At 45.9% G+C, this 20,965-nt stretch overlaps 3 protein-coding genes across 6 annotated transcripts; all 3 read left to right on the forward strand.

The window, feature by feature from the left end:
* The first annotated feature begins 285 nt into the window (after positions 1-285).
* Positions 286-3,939, forward strand: LOC142880302 (uncharacterized). Of its 2 annotated transcripts, none has more exons than XM_076014115.1 (4): positions 286-584; positions 935-1,034; positions 1,209-1,303; positions 1,514-3,939. In XM_076014115.1, exons 1-4 carry the CDS (start codon positions 392-394, stop codon positions 2,650-2,652), a joined length of 1,527 nt encoding a protein of 508 aa, XP_075870230.1. In that variant the 5' UTR covers positions 286-391; the 3' UTR covers positions 2,653-3,939. The 2 variants fall into 2 exon arrangements, with proteins under 2 accessions (XP_075870230.1, XP_075870229.1); XM_076014114.1 differs by having other exon boundaries at positions 287-584; positions 1,182-1,303.
* A 365-nt stretch (positions 3,940-4,304) lies between these two features.
* On the forward strand, positions 4,305-9,408 carry LOC142880301 (uncharacterized). 3 transcript variants are annotated; one of them, XM_076014112.1, is made up of 8 exons: positions 4,323-4,468; positions 4,790-4,929; positions 5,561-5,951; positions 6,291-7,002; positions 7,088-7,281; positions 7,704-7,830; positions 7,943-8,065; positions 8,187-9,408. In XM_076014112.1, the coding sequence occupies exons 3-8, from the start codon at positions 5,596-5,598 to the stop codon at positions 8,298-8,300; spliced, it is 1,626 nt and encodes a 541-aa protein (XP_075870227.1). In that variant the 5' UTR covers positions 4,323-4,468; positions 4,790-4,929; positions 5,561-5,595; the 3' UTR covers positions 8,301-9,408. The 3 variants fall into 3 exon arrangements, with proteins under 3 accessions (XP_075870226.1, XP_075870228.1, XP_075870227.1); XM_076014111.1 differs by lacking the exon at positions 4,790-4,929 and having other exon boundaries at positions 4,305-4,468; XM_076014113.1 differs by lacking the exon at positions 4,790-4,929 and having other exon boundaries at positions 4,305-4,468; positions 7,106-7,281.
* A 683-nt stretch (positions 9,409-10,091) lies between these two features.
* Positions 10,092-19,120, forward strand: LOC142880304 (actin-related protein 2-A). Its single transcript, XM_076014116.1, has 9 exons — positions 10,092-10,254; positions 11,497-11,607; positions 13,509-13,724; positions 13,988-14,060; positions 14,151-14,287; positions 15,018-15,167; positions 16,218-16,363; positions 16,773-16,905; positions 17,485-19,120. Exons 1-9 carry the CDS (start codon positions 10,207-10,209, stop codon positions 17,653-17,655), a joined length of 1,185 nt encoding a protein of 394 aa, XP_075870231.1. The 5' UTR covers positions 10,092-10,206; the 3' UTR covers positions 17,656-19,120.
* The last annotated feature ends 1,845 nt before the right edge of the window (positions 19,121-20,965 follow it).

Consider the following 20,965-nt stretch of genomic DNA (forward strand, 5'->3'; position numbering starts at 1 on the left):
AGTCAGTCATTCATTAATCTTCAATACCCGCTTATTCCCGAGCTCAGGGTCACGGGGTGTTTCTAAAGTATGAAATACAAATGACAATGTGAAAATAAGCAATGACATAATCAAGATTGATATACTGCGTTTGTTAAACCTATCTCTTTCTCGAAAGTAGCCGGTTATTGTATTTTGGATTACTAGCGTGTAATGCGGCAGCAGACTCCCTGTTTTCCTGAGTGTTTTGAACGCAGCCTTTCTTCTTCGTGGGTCTTCATCGTCGACGTCGGGCACAGTTGCGCACGCAGCGTGGCGCGGCGGAGTAGAGCCTGGCTGAGACAGCGGAAACGGACGGTGGGACGTTGTATTGGGAGCGCGACCGAAAACGTTCTAGAACGGGGAATGCAAGATGTCTTGTTGCGCCATTGGATGCAAGAACAGACACGGACAGTCTAAAGAAATCCACTTTCACAGAATACCGTCGACCAGGACGCCCTTTGAAGAGGAACGCAGAGCTTTGTGGTTGCAGGCTATCAATCGAACGGACTGGAATGAAGACACCATCGCGAATGCGCGAATCTGCAGCGCTCATTTCATATCAGGCAAGGACTTCATTGGGGGGGAAATGTCCCCTGTTTATCAAAGAAATCTTGTCATTGTAAAAAAAAAACAAAAAAAAAGAAAAATACGGCAAAGATCATATCTTCACTACGAGCTCATAAGCATATATTAAATGGTATACAACAAGTGACACATTGGGCAGCGTTAGCAGTTAGCCTGTAGCATGGATAACTTTACATGTAAACAAACCGAGACGTGCCTAGAAAGTTCAGATGTGACATCATGTTGTGCATGCGCTAACATTCACTGAAGTCCTGTCACTGTCACTGTATTATTACGCTTGCTGTGCACCTGGCAACTCGCTAAGCTAAGTCATGAAACCCCACGACAGGGAAGGTATCGATGGATCCGTCAAACCCAGACTTCGTTCCTTCGGTGTTCCCCAAGTTGACGCCCAGCGAGTGTCTGCGAGTTCAGCTGAAGATGAACATGTAAGTAAACCTTCATTTTCTTTCTTATTTCCTCTCTCTCTTTCCCCCTCAATAATATTTCACTGGATTCTCATCAGTTGTTTTTGGTTTTTATTTTTATTTTTTTGTTGTTGTTGTTGTCATGTTCTTTTGGCAAAATTCTAACAGGTTGAGGAATGAATCTCACGCTGACAGCAGGTGCTCTGCGGTGGGAAAATCACAAGCAGCTGAAACTGGCAGAGAGCCGAAATCTTTGGAGTCGTCGGTAGACAGTCGGCAGCCTCGCCCAAGTGAGATTTTAGAGCTTTTTTTTTTGGTCGCACAGTGGGCTGAACTTCACAGTTTAATGGACTGGTTAAAGTATCGAGTGTCAGGTCTTTAATCTGCAAGTTCAAATTTCGTCTTGAAAAATAAATACATTGAAATTGTACTTTAGCAACATGTGCATACAGGTTTCTGCAGATGTCTCATTCCTCTGTCCTTTCCACTACGTCCTCCAGCCACGCAGGTTCTCCCAGAGGTGCTCGTCCCTTCAGTGCAGCCTTGTGGAGTGATGGTGGCACATTTTCCACTTCTCCAGGGGCACGCCGTCCCAGAGCCACCGCAGATCAAAGAGGAGCCCTTGGATCAGTTCGTCACTCCGCAGACAGCTGATGCGTTCTACAATTCCGAAGTGGGATTTCCAGCACCGGCGCTCAAGACTGAATGCGAGCTTCCGCCGCCCTCTGCCGACGAAGACGCGAATGCCGTCGACCGCGCGAACGAGGGCTGGAATGAAGAAGACGGTTCGTCGCTGTGTGAGTATCACAGCATTGAAGTCTACGTGGACATGGAGGAGCCTCCCAGAGAAGAGAAGACCTGTCGCTTTTGCGGGAAAATTTTTAAAAAGGACTCCATCCTCATCAGACACGTGGACCAGAGTCACGAAGGGCAAAAGGCGTTCAAGTGCATGAAGTGCAACAAGGAGTTTGAGCAGAGACACCAGCTCATTTTGCATGTCAGGATCCACACGGGCGAAAAGCCGTTCAGCTGCGACTTCTGCGGTAAAACCTTCTCCCAGAACTCTGCTCGTGTCGTTCACCAGAGGGTGCACACCGGCGAGCGACCGTATTTATGTAAAAGATGTGGCAAAAGCTTCCCCTCGGGCAAACACTTTAAATATTGCACGGGCTCGTACGGGGGAAAGGCTTCCTCGTCTCCGGACGAGGAGAAGCGCTTTGAGTGCCTGCAGTGCGGCAAGGAGTTCAAGAGGAGGCCCAACCTCATCCTGCACATGAGGGTCCACACCGGCGAAAAGCCCTTCACCTGCAAGCTCTGCAGCAAGTCGTTCACCCAGAGCTCCAGCCTCACCGTTCACATGAGGCGGCACACGGGCGAGAGGCCGTACCTGTGTCCCAAGTGCGGCCTGAGGTTCGTCAGCAGCTACCACTCCAAGTACTGCAGGGGGAAACTGACCGTAGACGCCAAAAAGTCCCACCGCTGCACGACGTGCGGCAGAGGCTTTTACACCAGCGCGGAGCTAAAGGTGCACTTGGACGTTCACGAGTCGTGGAAGCGACACGTGCGTGAGAAACGGCGGGATCGGCCCAACGAGGAGAATGACGCTCAGAGTGACTCGGAAGAACAGCAGAGTCTGTGAAGACGAAACCCCCCCGCAAAAAATAAATAAATAAATACTTTTCTGATACTTGTTGGCACTTCTGTTGAAGAAACTGCTCATCAATTTCAAGAGATTCATTTGAAATATTGGTCTGCATCAGTGTTACGTTATACCTACCCACACAACAACTACCAACCATTGTACTCATGGAGCGTTGTTTAATAACGACATCATCTGTAGTTTAGGCTGGGGCGATATCCGAAATTTGATAGCATGATATTGTGGTTAGCAATATTATCGTCTATATAAATACACGTATGTATGTGTATTATATATACGTATATATATATATATATATATATATATATATATATATATATATATATATATATATATATATACATACATATATATATAATGCACTCACACACCCACACAGACAAACCTGTAACATTGGCACATGCAGATGCACTTGCTGCTGCTAAATGTCCTTTTATTTATTTATTTTCATCAACGATGCGTTGGCCCGCAAATCTGTCCATTTTTCTTTCCTCTGAAGACTTCAGCTTGAATGTTTTCACATTGAAAGTGAAGTTATTAAAGGTTCAGATTTACCAGAAGCTGGCGTGTCTGCTGACACACAGGACCCAGACCAGACGGGGAGACAGTGGAGATGCTGAGCTGCGCATTGTGCTGAGTACTGCACAGGCACTTTCCCACAGAAGTGGCACCTTTGCAGCTTTTTGCGTAGTTTAAAAGCGAGGCGAGTTACACCAACGTCCTTGGGTGATCAGATTGCGTACCCGCTACACAAAATGCGCACAGGTTAGCAGGTCTGATAATTGCTTACCTGTTGGCTGCAATGGCGACAGATGGGTTTGTTTGAATTTGTCGGTTTGCCATCCCCCCCCCCCCCCGGGTTTGAGGCCAAAATGTTGCCAATCTTTCCAGCCGACATTCTTCTTTGTGACTAACTCCTCCATGTCTGTGTATTGAAACGTTGTGTGCGTATCCAAACTTGCCATCATCGCACATTCTCTGCGTTTCCTTTCAAAAATAAAAGTAGGAGGATGCCGTAACAACTGTTCTATGATTGATATTGTGAAAAACATTGCATATGACGGCAAATGTTGTGATATTCTGTAATAGCTAATGTCAGCCCATGCCTACTGTTGATCGGTGAAGAGATATGTTCACACTTATGTACTTCATGAATATATTATGATATGAAAAGTACCTGTCAATATTTTTTAGTGAAATTTGGTGTTGATGAGTGTGAGTGTGGTCTGAGAGTTGGAACAAATAAAAGTTGATAATTTGACATTATCACTTTTAAAAAAAGGGTGTGAAATTGTTTGCAAGGGTTTTTCTGTTGTTGCTGCCAAGATGTTGCTTTCTGCTTCTTTTTTTGGTCAAGATCTAAAAACTATTTGATGAAGGTGGCTCTTCAAAAGTTCCAAAATCTACATTTCCATTGGTAGAAATAACGGTAGAATCTAGAAGATATTCGTTAATAGTTGTTTAAAGTAATTTTTGATTAAAAAAAACAAAAACAAAAAACAAAATCAGGAAAAATGTTGTTACGCTTATTATTTCTGTTTCAACTAAACCACGAATGTTCCTAGATAGATTTTTGGAATCAGTGTAAGTTTCTTTCTCACCATCTGGGGGTGCTGTTTCCTCCAAACAACGTCAAAGATCGTCTATATACACAGCCATCCGCGATGAGCACTCTCTGCTTTGTGCACACATATAACACACACTTGCTTCCTGCTTCCATAGCGGAGGGGCGGAGAGCTAATAAGGCTGCTTGCTGACCGACGAACCAGACATGAAGACAAGACAATAAGTGCTGGTAATTTCCTTTTATACGTGACGCCTCGAATGCGTGTCTGGTGGCCTGTCCCATTTATAAAGCGCGTCACTGTTTGTGAGCTGTTGTAGAACACCAGCTAGCTCCGAGGCTAACTAATGCTAATCGGCCGCTGTGTTGTGACAAGATAGCGGAATGCGGATTTAGGACCGAACCCTGCGTGCTGATAATCACCCAGGGAGATTAAAGCAAGCGTTAAGCAGCATTTATTTACTAATTGGTTTTATTTCGTCGTCTTCTTAAAAATAAAAAATAGGACTTATTTTGACAATTTCCACCGTTTTTTTTATTCATCCGATAAAGGTCGCAGGTCTTTAATCTCACCGTCAAAGTTTGCCGTTGGCGCTGCTTTATGAGGCTGCGGCGTCTGTAGACGGGTTTCCCCTTTGGTAACATGCAGCTCGATGGAGACAAAGCAACGGCTAGTATTACCTGTGTGCCAGGTAAGTCACCGGCCGGCTGCACCGGTGGGCAGGCCGGGTCACTGTGTTGCCACTCCGTGGTCAGCAGTCCACAGTAACTATGTGGTTGAATTTTTTCGTTATTGTTTAAAAAAGGATACGTTTGACAATGAGGTGAGGCTGCGGGTATTTTAAATAGCCAGACACCAATCTCGGGTAGTCACGTGTCCCCCACTTTTTTTTTCTTTTTTCTTTTTTATGTTTGAGCAACATCCTTTTAATGTCAAGGAGGGTAATGTTTGTTTGCTCAACACATAATCTGTGTTGTATGTGTTCAGTGAAAGTAGTCCAAAAATAACTGTAATTTAGTTTCAATTACACCTCTTCATCAAAAAAATTATGTTCACAATATATTACACTTTTTGAATATTTGGGTGGATATATAAAGTGCATTGGAAATAGAACAAAAACATATATATATTTTTATTTAGTAATCTATTTGATCCTGTTTTTGTTGCGCAACATGAAACAAGGATACACACCTCTGCACAGCAGTGATTCATGTCAGCTCAGAAAAATGACACAAACTTGTCTTTTTTTCTCCCGTTGTGCTGCGTTTAATGTCAGGGAATGTTGCTGTCCACGCTAACGCTCTCTCACTGTCCTCACTCAGATTCATGAGGCCTTCAGGTGGCGCCAGGCCAACCCATGGAGCCAGCGGAGACCACACCCTCACACTGCCCCACAGCTCCCCGGACGGTCCGTGGAGGTGATGGGAAGGTTGGAGCAGATGAGCGGGAAGAGGTCGGACACTCTCGTGCCGACTCTTGCGATTCGTCGACGGGCCTCGAACAATCTTCGGCAGCGACGCAGCAACCGGGCTGCAGCTCCGCCCGTCCCGTCAAACAGGCCCGACCCGCCTGCTCCGTGCACCCGCACCAGGACGGCGGTCGTGACGCTGATGTGCTTGTGCACGTCCTGAACTCGTTTCCTGACGGAGGCCAGATGTCTGGGAAGCTCACGTCCTGCCCAGTGCCGGGACCCTCCCCCACGTTGGAAACAGGGTTCGCTGAGTGTATTTTATTTTTTATTTTAACACTTATTTAGATATGTAAATAATTTGTATACACTACGAGTCAAACGTTTGGACACACTGTCTCATGCAATGTTTTTTCTTTGTCTAAAGTACTTTCTACATACTGAAGACCTAAAAAAATACGAGCAAGATATATGTAATTACGCAGCAAAGAAAAACAAGTTAAATAACTCTAAATATGCTTTTTATGAAAGGTAGCTATTTTGAAGAATTTAAATATAAAATGTGTTATTTTATTGTTTTATTGTATTGCTTTTATTGTTTGTTTGCGTTCTTATTTCTTCTCATTCTTATTCACTGTGTTTAGCGATCAGGCGGCGCACGCCTGGTGCTGCAGCTTCACTCCTCCGGGTGGCGTCGAGGAACTGGACCCGAAGGGGTGTGAGCCCAGACCCGGTCTCACCATGGACCTGCACTGTGACAAAAGGGCTTCATCGCTGGCCCCGCCCACTCAGGACCACCGCCGCTGCCAGGACGCCGAAGACACTGAGGAGTCGGAGTTTGGGGCGGAGCGTTGGAGCGCAGACAGCCAGAGGAGCGGGAGGCATCAGGACGCCTCGGGGTCAAAGGGTCAACAGGAGAGCCTTCCCGCTCTCTCACAAACATTCAGCTTGCACGACTCTGTGTCCGAGGACTTGGCGTCCTCCTTCGACGACTTGTCGGTGGAGTGTCTGTCTGCAGACTGGGAGCCCAACGTTTCTTCTCTGGGTTCAGAGAGTCAGACAGACTGGGACCAGACGGACCAGGAAGAAGAAGAAGAGGAAGGGGGAGAGGTGGAGAACTACTGTTACTCAGACTCATTTATCAGCGCGGCAGGTTATCGCAGCTGCTCTGCATCTCAGGAAAGCTCCGCTACCTCCGAGCCGTCTCACTCCGCAGCTGCTGCTGAAGGTTCGGTTCTAATCCTCGGGACCCTCCCGCCCAGCGACAGCTTTGCAGACTTCTGCACTGCGCCCACACAGGGCAACGAGGAAGGCCAGTGGGCGGAGTTCAGCCACCAGGGGGCTCAGGTGCAAACGGTAAAATCAACATTCTGAAATCTACCTCATGTATCAAAATACGTTTTCTGAAAAAGGAACAAAAAAAAAAAATTTTTCTGAGCAGGCTTTGCCCTCCTGCCAGGTGCAGCAGCTCCTCCTCGACAGTTTCCCAGAGGAAGAGCATTCTTCTGAGAAGAAGGTGGAGGTGGAGGAAGAGGAGGAGGAGGAGGAGGAGGAAGAGGTGCTCAGTCTTGGACGTCACCTGCCCGACAGCCAGAAGATGGAAGAGACTCAACACCTCCGTCCCACATTCCACTCGTGAGCAGGAGCTTAATTAATGGAGATATTTTTGTTCTCGCCGAGGTGGCGGCTTTACCTTTAATCCTTTGTTCTAGATCAGGGGAGGGCTACACTGGGGTCTAGAATTTGACAGAGGGGGCCGGAGCAGGAGCAGATAAGATGGAGGAGGAAAAAAAAAATTTATGGGATATGTAGAAACGTGCTTTGATGTTAATTGAAAATTAACAAAAGTGTTAAAATAAAATATCTGTCTTTGAAAAATGGATAAAAAAAATATAGCTATTCCATGACTTACTTACTATTTATATAATTTCTTCAAGTTCGGCAGAGATGGATTAACGAGCTTAACGGGCCGCATATGGCCCCCGGGCCGTAGTTTGCCCGGGCCTGTTCTAGATAGAAGATCTTGAGTTTGTCTTTCCATGTCAATCCGTATTCAGGATCCAGAAGGGGATGTGGTGGCTCCAGCAGGACCCTCACAGTGCAGATGGCCTCAAGTTCCACTGGGGGGGTTCCCAGTCCAACAGGTCTCTGCTCAGGTGCCTCGGAGTGGAAGCAGAAAACACTGTGAGTCTGAACCTCAGGTTGAGGTCAGCGTTTAAAGATTAATTACAGACTGATCACAGATGAAAGACGGTGTTCTGATTTTTTTTTTGATTTTTTTAACTCCATTCGGCAGGGTATTCTAGAGGCCACCAAAGACTCCATGCCAGCCGTCTGTTCTCCAGAACACAAGGCGCGTGCAGCAAACACTCCTCCAGAGAGCCGGGACGCACCAGCCCCAGCAACAGACGCAGTGCAGGCAAGCCTTTAGATTTTTTTTTTTTTTTTTTTAATGAGATTTGGCTCGTGTCTGTTTTAGATTAAGGAATGGGCCTGTTCCAGGCCAGCCCCTCATGCTGTGACTGTGTTCTCTGCCCTAGGTGGCGCTCTCCTCCAGCCAGCCGGATTGGAGCAGCAGCAGCCGTGGCCTTAGCAGCAGCACTCAGGTTGGGACGTCCCCTCGCAGAGCCCCTCACTTCTGGGGCTGGAAGTAGGCGGCATCGTCAGACCCTGCCTCCTCCTCCTCCTCCTCCTCCTCTTCCTCTTCTTCTTCTTCTTCTTCTGGACTTGTCAACAATCACTGAAAAAAAAAAAGAGGAAACACGTCAGTTGCTTCCCTTTTATTCTCCACGACTATAAAAGAATTTATGTGGGTTCTATTCTTGGTTGGTTGGTTGGTTCTTTGCTGGCCTACTAACGGTTATTATGACAACCACTGTGAAGAAAATGTGCTCGCTGCTACTGTGCTGTCTGATGCTTAATGGTTGTGTGACACCAATACCCGTTTATAAAATCAACAAGTCAAACACATTAAAAAAAAACATTTATTCTGGACATTTTTGAGCGCAGTACAGCGAGTGATGCAACGTCGTTTTGCCGCATGATGGGCAGAGAATTCACTGTGTAGTCGGACACAGACAAGCAAGCCATTTACACATCTATAAATACTGCTGGTTTTACTTCCTTTTTTTCATCTCATGCAAACCCCTTTTAATCTGTTTTTTTCTTTTGTCTTTCCGTGATTGAGTGTAACATGTCTGCTGGGTTGTTGTCTTGGCCTCAAAGATGTGGCTCCTCATGTGCGGCAGAAAAACAGTGACCCATCCAAACCTGTAAGGCTGCAGCTGTAACTGCATCAGTTACCATTTTCTGCTTCGATCTCTGCAAATCCAACAATGCCACTTGTAATCAAATACGGGTCACAATTCAATACTACACGGTGCTCGTTTCAAATCGGTAACTTCAAGAGATTGATCGACAATTACTCTGAACCGGTCACATTATTTTTCCTTTCTTATTTTGGCTACAGCTCATTTTTCAAAAGTATTTCATTACTGAGTAGGAAGGTGGAAAGTTGTTTCCAAAAAGAAAAAGAAAAAAAAGAAGCCACTTACACACTGCAGTTACACTGTAACAGGATGAGTTGTGCCTTTTCTACCAGCAGTTATTTTCTATAAAGTACTTTATCAGGAAAAAAAAAAAGATGGACCTATAGTTTGGTGACGAAAACCTGTTTTCCTTTTGATTGTTGTTCCTCAGAGCTACTGCGCAAATGCAAACCAAATGCACTGCAATAAAAAACAGTTAAAAAAAAGAAGAAAAGAGTCCGCAATCAAGTGTTTATGTGTATGTAAAATACTGAAATAAATCAGCTGATTGTATCTTCCTGGCTTCACTTTTGTTTGTTTCATAGATCTCATAATGGGCGGATCATTTATTCATTAATTTTTTTTGCCTCTGCTACAACTACAACTGATTCTACGTTCCCTTATCTTGGAAAGCTTCAACAGGTGTGATGTGCCTTTTTTTTTTTTTAAACAGGTGTTTGCCTTTGCATGTTTATTGATCATAATTTGTCTTTTTATATCATTTGGGATAGCGGTAAGTAAAGCTAGAAGAACTGCATAAGTCTATCATCTGTTTTTAAAACGAGGTGGATACTTGAATCGTGTAAAATCTAAACTGCACGGTAGAATTTTTGAGTGTCATGGTAAAAATAAAATTTAAAAAACCAATGAAATTGAGGGGAGGAAACCTAGCTTTTAGAGAAGAAAAAAAAATCACGTTGAATCTTTCGCATTTTTACCTTACCTGTGCTTTCACACAACACCCATAAATTGGTTTGTCTCTTCATTTGAATGAAAATTCAGAAACATCTCTGAGGTCCCCTGTGGGTAAAAACGTATATCCTGTATGTTGCATTAAGTCAAAACTAGGCTAAACAAGTATGTTAAAACGTAACCTCATCAAGTTTTGGCTAAGTCAGCAGATGATGATGATGACGACGACGATGTCGTCGTACACCCTTCCCTTCCTCCTCTCGGCCTGGCTGGTTCTGTCTTCCTTCCGGCTTGCTGAAGAAAGTTGAGGGAGGTACAGCGGCAACTGGGCTCTTAAAAAATGGACAGCCAAGGAAGGAAAGTGGTGGTCTGTGACAATGGGACCGGGGTAAGTCCACCCAACGGTTTGGCACGAGTTGATTTTTCCATTTGTCTCACCCCGCGCCGTTATTTGGAGCGATTTGTCGAAACAGGAAGTGGCGCTGTCAGCGTCTGAGCTAGGTGGGGTGGGTATGCGAGCTAGCCCGCTAGCGTTCATTCATCCAGACCCAATGCGGAAACGCCTCATAAAACGGCGTCACAAATCGAGACTGTGGCTGAACACGCAACTCAGGAGTCCCATCTCATGTAGCCGCGTATGCCCGAATGAATCAATCCGAGCAATTTTACCCCCTTACGCCCAGTGGTTAGTAAGATTAAGGCGGCGAGCTACCGTGCTAGTGCTAGCATTTAACAGCTGGCTGTCTGGCTTCGTACAGTAGAGAAGCGGCGTTGTTCGTCAGACCAATTTGCAGTTTTCAGAGTGAACGACTGTATTTTTGCATGAATGATTAAACATTGCATTATTATCTGTCAGTGGGGGTTCTCGGTGTGAGCTAGGTGCAATCTAAACAAGGCCCTATGAGATAATTGGGGAACTACCTAGTTGCCTTTTCCTGTGCAGTAGCTAGCAGCCACTTCCCGGATAAGTAATGTCACATAACTAACGACTGCTGAGGTCTTTCGCCTTTTAAAAAAAAATAATAAAAGAACGCCAGGTATTCATGGCGTGTATATGTACCGTTTTACGGTTTCCCCCTTCTCACATTTTCAGTGCTTAGCTAGATATACGCCCGGAAATGTGTGGCTGTGTGTCAAGGGTTTCTTGCGAAATAGACACAGGTAACGCAGCCGTTAGTTACCTGCGTGACCGGTATTTTTTTTTCTTTTTTTTAACAAAAGGCCGATGACTTAAGACTGTTTTGCCACCAACGTAGGGGTTCCTCATAAGCTGTGTGTGCAACTAATAAAGTCAATCTTTGCCCTCGGTCAGAGTTGAATGCAGAAGTCAAGAGGAAGTTGCTTTTGTCTGCCACAGCCACCACCAACGGCGACAATTCATTTCCGTCGCCTCTATATGCAGATTTTATTGGCTCGTGCAAAATGTGTTTTGTGTATTTGCAAGTTGAAACGGAGACATTTTCAGACCGTGCACTTTGATAAGTTCCATGATTAAAAGGTGGAGGGGGAACTCTCCCACAGGTGTTGTTATTTTATATTCGAGCTGCATTGTGATCTAAATTTTAGGGATTCAATGGGCCTTATTTTGCATCTTCTCATCTTCTCTTTTTGTCTTTTCCCCCTCATGTAGTTTGTCAAGTGTGGATATGCAGGCTCCAACTTCCCAGAGCATATCTTCCCTGCACTTGTTGGGAGGCCCATCATTCGCTCCACAGCCAAAGTTGGAAATATTGAAATCAAGGTAAGAATGAGTCGGTCTGCTTCTACCCACGATCGAGCGTGTGCTTTATTCAGAGACAACAGAGCCTGTTGTCAAACAGATGGAGATGACTGAAATGAGAAAAGGGAGCCAAAATATCAAATCACCCACGTATTTGGGTCTAAAATCTTGTCATGTTATTATTATTATTATTATTATTATTATTATTATTATTATTATTATTATTATGATTATGATTGAAGTGTGCAGTCTGCTTGTATTCCGCCTCAGTTTTTTTCTTCTTAAAAAAAGATTTTAAAAAATGTTTACTTTTCCTCTCCATGTTTTGTTTGCACCTGATGAGGTAGAGTTCCAAGAAGATGGTAAGTTGAGGTTGTTGTGTGCTGCCCGCTGCTCTGAAGAGGTGTACGTTGGTTTGGACTAAACCAAAAAATGATGCCTGTTGTGCTCGTCTCTGCTTCAATCTTTTTCAATTTCTTTTGTTTTATCTTTATCTACTCACGCTTGTTCAGTTCAACTGCATTTCAACAAGGTTGTCCTTTTGGGAGTTTGAGTGTTGAGTTTATTGAGTTTAATGGCCTTGACGAGTGTCAGAAGGTGGTGTGGATCGGACGTTTTCATTAACAAATTACGGGCTGCAATACTTTGCCGGTCGTGTGTTGTGAGTGGAATGTTCACAGAGGATCCCGCAGTTCCGGCGCCAAAGACTTTGATCTCCTTGGATGCCCAGAATGCATCGGTACAATTCCTTTTGAAGTGGCCCACAACGAATTCCCATTCCCATTTCTGAAAATGTGACAAGACTTTCTTTCTCTTTGATTTTCTCAGAAGATTCACAAGACTTTGCCGCACTTTGTGGGTTTTTGTTTTTCTATTTTTAGTTTTTTTTTTAGTTTTACCTTTTGCTAGTGCTGCAGAAGCGTTCAGACTGGTGGAAACATGGTGCACAGCTGAAGAAGGTGGTAGCACCAGAGCACATCTGTTTTTCTGTTTATCTTTTACATTTTTTTTTTTCTTTCATGAGACCACATGGGGGCCTGGCCTCTGCCCGGTCTCTCTGTTGATTCCAAAGCACACAACGTGAACCAATATAATTCTGGCCTTCTGCAGACTTCTTTGAAGTCTCCGAATAGAACGAAGGACTCTTGGCTCTGTGTTGAACACTGACTGAGCTCAGGCGCGCGCAGCTGCGAGCACCCAGTGTTAATCACAGTAACGGGTAGACAAACTAAAACGGAGCTAAAAGAATAGCGCGCTAATAATACAAGTGGTTTGCTGTAGCATAAAATAAAGATGCGCATTTCCAGGTATGCGTCAGATGCATGGACAATAATGGCTCGTGCATGCTCGGAAACTGACTCAGAACTGGAATGCAGTGTATTTCACCTGTTAACTTTAACCTAATGTTTAACCTTTTCATTGTTTTGTCCATGTCTATAGACTTTTGCATTAAGTCTGAGATGGTTATTTTTTCATAAATGGGGCAATTCAATGCACATTCAAGATTCAAGATTCCTTTCCTGTCATTCGGGCTAAAATGACATTAGGGGGGGTTGAACCTGGTAGTTCTGCTTCTTATGGACCGGTAACTTCTGCTAGTGTCCCTGGTTGGTACTGAAAGCTTGAAGATTTGTGTACTTTACCAGTTCCGGCCTCACTAAATTGTTTTAGTTTTAATATGGCTGCGATATTTTTTGTTGTTGTTGCATTTATTCCTTTCATTTTCAATTGATCAACTTTCATCCCTCAAGTTCCGGTTGATCAGCAGCCAAAGCTTTGCCAGCTCGTCCAAGCTAAAACGAGAGATTCAATTTCCTTAAACTGCGCAGCCGAGTTGCCCAATTCTTCCTCTTCAGATGCGTCGCACTCCGGTGAACGCAGCTCTCTGGCTTTCGCTTTAACCTTCGACCCTTTCCAACCAGGACCTGATGGTGGGCGACGAGGCCAGCGAGCTGCGCTCCATGCTGGAGGTCAACTACCCCATGGAGAACGGCATCGTGAGGAACTGGGACGACATGAAGCACCTGTGGGACTACACCTTCGGCCCGGAGAAGCTCAACATCGACTCGCGCAACTGCAAGATCCTGCTGACGGAGCCGCCCATGAACCCCACCAAGAACCGGGAGAAGATCATTGAGGTTGGTTGATCGCAAAAGTGCAATGAAACATTTATCTGTCAATGTAGCGTAGATAACTGCTTAAATATTGTCTGAATATTGTCTGAATAAAGGCTTCTATTCTATTCTATTCTATTCTATTCTTATGGCTGTTTTTTCAGTTTGCCACAGGTGCTTTTATTTCATTTTCCTGTGTTGGTAAACAAGGGTTTGGAGATCTCAGTTCTGTGTTGATGCCTCTTCATTTTTCCGCTCACTCCCGCTGTGTTCTGCCCCTCCTGCAGGTTATGTTTGAGACCTACCAGTTTTCAGGAGTCTATATTGCTATTCAAGCTGTGCTCACACTTTATGCCCAAGGTATGATGGCACCTGAAACGATCAAACAAACAAACAAACAAACAAACACACCTGTTGGTGGGACAGTGTGAAGAATCCTCCCTGTTTCAGGCCTGCTGACTGGGGTGGTGGTGGACTCTGGCGACGGCGTGACCCACATCTGCCCAGTGTACGAGGGCTTCAGCCTGCCTCACCTGACCAGGCGCCTGGACATCGCCGGCAGGGACATCACGCGCTACCTCATCAAGGTACACAGTTACTCCGCCACTCCCAACGACGCACATCATCAGACAAATGAGCTCAACCTCCACTTCTTTACATTTGGTCATTTAAATGTAAAATACATTTGTCATTGTAAATGCATATATGCCTTTATCGTAGCAAAAATAACTAAAATACATCCAACTCAAATACACAGTGGGGCCCAAATTTAAAATTTGGACAAAGTCTTGGTCCAACATTGATATTTGTTGAAACAAATCTTCCTCCAAATAGAACTGTGAACCTTTCCATAATGACCCAAACAAGTTTTGCTTCAACCTGAATATGGAACAAGCAAAAGCATCACAATATACAATAAATGACTTCATATTGCACACATGCAAAATCGAATATTGAATTAAAAAAAAAACTCTTCAAAATAAGTAAAATGTAAATAAAAATCAAACGCCTCCTTTTTTATTCTCAGCCCTCTGATTTAAATTTCAACACTGACCTTTTTCCATGGTCTGATATTACATTTAAAAATAAAATATCAACAGTATAACAATAATAATAATATCCTTCAATGAACGTCCTGTCCTGATTGAGCAGAGCATTCTGGGATTTGTAGTGTCAGAGTTTGACACCTATGAGGTAGACGCTCATTCGTGACCGTTTATTCCTGTCACTTTCCCAAATCAACCGTGGACCTCAGTGTCTTTTTGACTGACTTCTATGTTGTGCCGTTTGCCCTCCTCCGTCTCCTCCGCCGTGCAGCTGCTGCTGCTGAGGGGCTACGCCTTCAACCACTCGGCCGACTTCGAGACGGTGCGCATGATGAAGGAGAAGCTGTGCTACGTGGGCTACAACATCGAGCAGGAGCAGAAGCTGGCGCTGGAGACCACCGTGCTGGTGGAGTCCTACACGGTACTGACGCTGTGTTTGATTTTTTTCCATCCATCCACCCACCCATCCATCCACCCACCCATCCATCTTCAATACCCACCCACTTGTGCCTGCACTCAGGAACAAGCGGGTTCCATTTTTATGACGGTTTCTGAATGTGTGCAGTGAGTGAAGCAGAGCGCCACCTCGTGGCTGCTGCCGACCTCTGCTGGCTGGCGCTGCTGACTGACTGTTTTGTCTGGGACTCCCAAAAAAAAGAAAAACCGCCCCCGCGTGTTCCTCCGTCGTTGCTTTTCTTTCCGAGGCCCCTCGAACCACACGAGCCAGACGCTGGGACAGAGTTGTGACTGCACGACTCAGCCAGACCATGTTGAGTCTCCGAGCTCGCTGACCGTGTGTGTGTGTGTGTGTGTGTGTGTGTGTGTGTGTGTGTGTGTGTGTGTGTGTGTGTGTGTGTGTGTGTGTGTGTGTGTGTGTGTGTGTGTGTGTGTGTAATTGTTGTTTTCTTGTTTGTGTGTGTGTGCGCACATGCTGGTGGACACATACACGTTCACACACATGCTGTGTGTGAACGTGTATGTGTAATTGTGGTTTTCCTGTGTGTGTACGTGCGTGCGCTGAAACAAGGAGGGCAATGTGGCTGTGGTTGGTCGGCGCCCTGAACTGAGCGTGACATCATTTCCTGTGCAGCCACTCTGCGGCGGTGGCTGGCCTCCACTTCCTCTCACGGCCCTCGGCTGAATGAAGCCTTTTCTCTGCTCGAGCACGTTCACTCTGCGCACACACACACACACACACGGCGCTCCTACTTGTCGTTTATGAGGTTGTCGGTCTCTCTCGGTGTGAACACACACTTTAATGTTGCAGTGACGCCCCTGACTCCCGTTTCCACTGCGCTCACCCTCAACACAGTCGTTGGCCTTTTTCTTTCTTGTTCAACGAAAGATTTTCGTCGACTCGCTCATTTCATCCTCTTCTTGCGTTTGATGGTGTCATGTTTTCTCTTTCTTTCTTTCTCTTCTCCCACCCCCCTCCTCCACTCGTCCCTGCCTCCCTCCCACACATGCGCAGCTGCCAGACGGCCGTGTGATCAAGGTGGGAGGAGAGCGCTTCGAGGCCCCGGAGGCTCTGTTCCAGCCGCACCTCATCAACGTGGAGGGCGTGGGCGTGGCCGAGCTCCTCTTCAACACCATCCAGGCGGCCGACATCGACACCAGGCCAGTACAACACACACACACACACACACACACACACACACACACACACACACACACACACACACACACACACCAACTTTAGCGATGCATTGTGGGATACATGGAGTGGACCCTGTAGCAAATGCTGACACTCGCTCAGCAATCAGACGCCGCTACATGGCGTAGCCCCTCTGTAGTGACTACATAGTGACAGTAGGGGGCGATGGAGGACACAGCCTTGAATTCAGGGTGTAAAAGTGGCTCCGTGTGTTTACGGTTAAATGTCAACACGTGCCGCCTCCCCCCGGGGGGGGGGGGGGTCAGGCCAGGAACCAATCCCGTCTAATTATAAGCTGCGGCGTCTCTTCCTGTTTTCCGCTCTCACCTCTCGCTCTGTCTGTCTGTCTGTCTCTGTCCCTCCGTCCTCCAGGCCCGAGTTCTACAAGCACATTGTGCTGTCGGGCGGCTCCACCATGTACCCTGGCCTGCCCTCTCGGCTGGAGCGGGAGCTGAAGCAGCTGTACCTGGAGCGAGTGCTGAAGGGGGACGTGGACAAGCTCTCGGTCAGTCATCACGACGGCTCCTTCCGACCGGGTCTCAGTGCGGCGCGGTGTTTAAACGCCGCCACCAGGGGGTGCCAGAGGTTAACTTGGCCCTGTTTTAAATCGGAGCGGAACACATTGTTTACAGCAGGTCGAGGCAATCAGTGGGGGGTTAAAGAAGAAGGAAAGAAAGAGGTGTCAAACGCCTACATCAGTGGGTGTCTGTTTCCATGTCAGACCTTTTAGACGCCTGAGACGTCTCGCTCTTCTCGGCAGGTTAAAATCGGACCATTTCAAACATTAGACACACAGACAGAAATCAAATCAGCGTTTTAAATCTGTCTGTATTTCTGCTGTAGTCCTACTTTGATAGCCGTCTCTACCCTTTTTATAACACAACAGATGAGTTACCAAACTCCATTTCATGTATTTCAAGGGAGCAGATCAGTGGCTCCTGCAGCTCCTGCATCAACTGTGTTTCCCCGGACCTTGAATCTGCCAAAACATCTGATTGCAGCCGCACCAACGACATAGACAATGAAAAGGTGTCACGGATCAAAACCGTTGTTTTTTTCCCTCCCCCCCTCCCCCGCCCCTCAGAAATTCAAAATCCGGATCGAGGATCCTCCCAGGAGGAAGCACATGGTGTTCCTGGGCGGCGCCGTGCTGGCCGACATCATGAAGGACAAGGACAACTTCTGGCTGACCCGGGAGGAGTACCAGGAGAAAGGAGTGCGCGTGCTGGAGAAGCTCGGCGTCACCGTCAGATAAAGCACTGGACGGACAGAGCACACACATACACACATACACACACACTCTCTCTCTCTCTCACACACACACACACACACACACACACACACACACACACAGGCATATACAGACACTCGTACACACAGCATTTTTCACACATTCGACCCCCCCCTCCCCTCACATTGCAGAGTTTATATCTATTTATCCTTCTTCTTTTCTTCTGTGGCTTTTGGGCTTCATTTCTCTCTCTCTCGCTCTCTCCCCCTCTCTCTCTTTCGCTCTCTCTTTTTCTCCCACTCTCTCTCGTCTCGACTCCCGGTGTTCAATTTGGCTCCAACTTTTCTTTTGTTGTTGTTTCGGTCCACCAACAAAACACCAGAACGGTCTTCGATCTTTGCAGAGTCTCACTGAAACTCCTCCGCGCGAGTCAAAGTGTGCATGAAATGGAGGTTGTGGAAGGTTTCCGCCAGGTGGGGCCGCCTTTGAACGACTCATCTGCTGATGTGTCTGATCTAGAGCTACACAGGGCGGCAACCTTTTACTTGATCAAAACCTTGGAGAGTGGCGAGGGTCTCCTGTCGGGGGCCAGGGGCCACTTTGAGCGAGAACCCATCAGCTATTTTGTTCCTTTTTTAAAAAAAATATAAAAAATAAAATAATGATATGACGGTTGTTTCCTGGGGGAGAGTTGTGCTTTTTTCGGTTTGGCCTTTTTTTCTTCTTTGGGTTGAATGTTTAACTTTCTACTACTTTTTTTTTTCTCCTCGTGTTGCTGTGCACTGCTGCCATTGTGAATGGAGTGTGTGTGGTGCAAACAGACCTTCCTCTGTGCTTTTATTTTTTATGAAATTTTATTTTGAAGAGAACTGATGGTTTGGCCTAAGAGTTACAAACACGAACCTCCTGCGTCAACGGTACTTTGAGGGGTTTTCTTTTTCTCTTTTTGCGTGTTGTGGGGACGGAGGGCTGAGGGCGACGCTGTTTGACCCCCCCCGACTCCCCCCACCCCCCTCGCTTTTCAGGGGGGGCCGGGAGGTGGGAGCAGCGACAAGTCGACCATGAGACAAATTTGAATCTGGGTTTGAAATAAAAGAAAGGAAAGAGACGCAGCTTCAACAAACTGTTAGAGGTTTAAAAAAAAAAAACAACAACTAACTGTTAATTAGTGTTTGTGGAGACGCTGATCGGAGCCTCGGTGGCTCCCCAGTCTCCCAACGCTCGACTTCATGACTGGAGGCACTTCTATTTTCGTAAATGTGTATTTTATTTTATTTTATTTTATTTTATTTTATTCCTCCTCTTTCCACCAATGTCTCCAGTGCCAAGTGCAGTTACTATTAACTGGATCTCATCTTTTAACCTCTCTTGCTTTTTTGTCACCGTTTTTGTCTGTGTTTTTTTTTTTTTTTTTTTTTTTTTTTTTCCCCTGTATTGTTCATAGCATAACTGCCTCACGCTGATTTAAATAAAGAAAAGTGATTTATAAGGATGTGTGCGTGCCGTGCATGGACTCTTGTCTTTTTCTTGGCTTGGAAAAAAAAGTTTTCTTTTTCTTCCTTCCATTGATTGAAAATACACAAAGCCCCGATCGCTGCCGTCCCAGTTGCGATGACGTCTTTTTTGACTGATCGATCTCATTGGTGCAAATACTGTATTTCTGGTCCGTCTGGGGGGGGCACGCGCGATAAGGTGACTGCAGTGTTTCAACCCGACCCTGGAAGGAGGAAGAGGAAGTGGACGAGTGGCACAGAGGACTGGCGCCACCCAGAGGAAGAGGCTCTTCTCTTTCCGTGCCTGAAATAAAAGATCTCGGCCAGACTCTTCCGCCATTGTTCCATTTTTAATCCCTCGACTCTCGACACTTCCCTCTTAACCCTGAGCCGTTGCCTCTGAAGCTGCCCCTCACCTCCCCTCCCCTCCCCTCCCCCTCTGTTTGAGCACAAACAGGCTCGGCCACAGGTGGGAGTAACTCAGGACATCCACCCGCATACTTGAGCGCTGTGGCAAGCGACTGCTGATGGGTTTTATAGCCGCTATAAATACCTGCAGCACGTTTAAATGAGTTGCGCATCGCGAGCGTTGTCCACTCGTGGTGCTTCGTCATTGTTGTCTCACCGGGAGAATTTTCTTTTGTGCGTGCGCGCGCAAAATGCCCATTTTAATTGTATGGAAGCCTTTTGTTTCCTACCCATCTTCTTTGTTTCATTGTCCATCCCAGATTTCAGCGAAGCAGCTTCGTGTTATTTATCAAAAAAATAAAACCTATGGTAATTATGACAATGCTACCCATAGCACAATAAAATATGTTTTTCTTTTTTCTTTTTTTTTTCTTTTTTTAAAGATACACAGCAGGACATATGCTGAAAATTGAATTTGATTAAAATTTTAGATTTTAAAAGTATATTGCTGTGGACACCAGTAAGTAAACACAGTGTGTAGAAGAAATGAGATAATTAAATTCAAAATTTGAAGAAAAACAAAAACCTATGGACTTGCGTCCCCCTGCGTGTTTAGCCCTTTCTTTGCAGCCTCCTGTTAAAGCCACGAGGCTCAGCTTCCTTCGCGAGGTGGATGGTTCAGTTCTCTGCTCACAACTTTGGGGTTTTAAGAGTCGAGGAATGACTGAAACATTGCCGTGTGGAGTCCATCAGGAGCAACAGCTCGGGGAGCTGGTGGATTGACTGTGACTCGAGAGGTTGTTGCTTCGACTCCTCTGAGAATCAGTAGGTTTGATGAAGATAAATGCAGCAGCAGCAGAAATTATTTGAGTGGCCAAGTGTGTGACGGTGGCGTCAGTTGGGGATGTTGGAGACAATATGTCGGCAAAGGTGCTGGTTCGAATCCTGCGTGTGACCATGTGACTAAAGTGCACCCCTCTGGTGGGAGGGAGCAGGGCAAACTTTTTTTTTTTTTTGCCATACAGTGCTAAAAATGCCCTAAAAATGTGTCATAATTGTTAATTGTCTATTCTTCTCATCTTAATTTCTGAATTTTTGCTTTCGTTATCTTAAAAAACCAGTGGTGACATGGTGGTGCAGTGGTTAGCTCACAGCCAGAAGGTCATGGGTTCAAATCCAGCCCTCTCTGTGTGCGTGCGTGCGTGTGTGTGCGAGTGAATGGTTGAAAGTCCTTTTACATGGGATGAAGTGGCCAATTGTCCAGGATGTCTCTGCCTTCACCCAGCAGACCCAGCAATAACGCTTGTGATGAAGATGGATGGATGATCATATGAAAAACTGGATCTTTGAATGCAATCTGTGAAAATGTTTTCCACAGGGGGGTAGTAGAGAGAGGCCTTTACTTCCTTCCCGCCAGTCTCTCATGGTTTATC

Source organism: Nelusetta ayraudi, unplaced genomic scaffold (assembly GCF_046127955.1).
Source record: "Nelusetta ayraudi isolate G7.1 ecotype Tasmania unplaced genomic scaffold, CSIRO-AGI_Nayr_v1 ptg000165l, whole genome shotgun sequence".
NCBI lineage: Eukaryota > Metazoa > Chordata > Actinopteri > Tetraodontiformes > Monacanthidae > Nelusetta > Nelusetta ayraudi.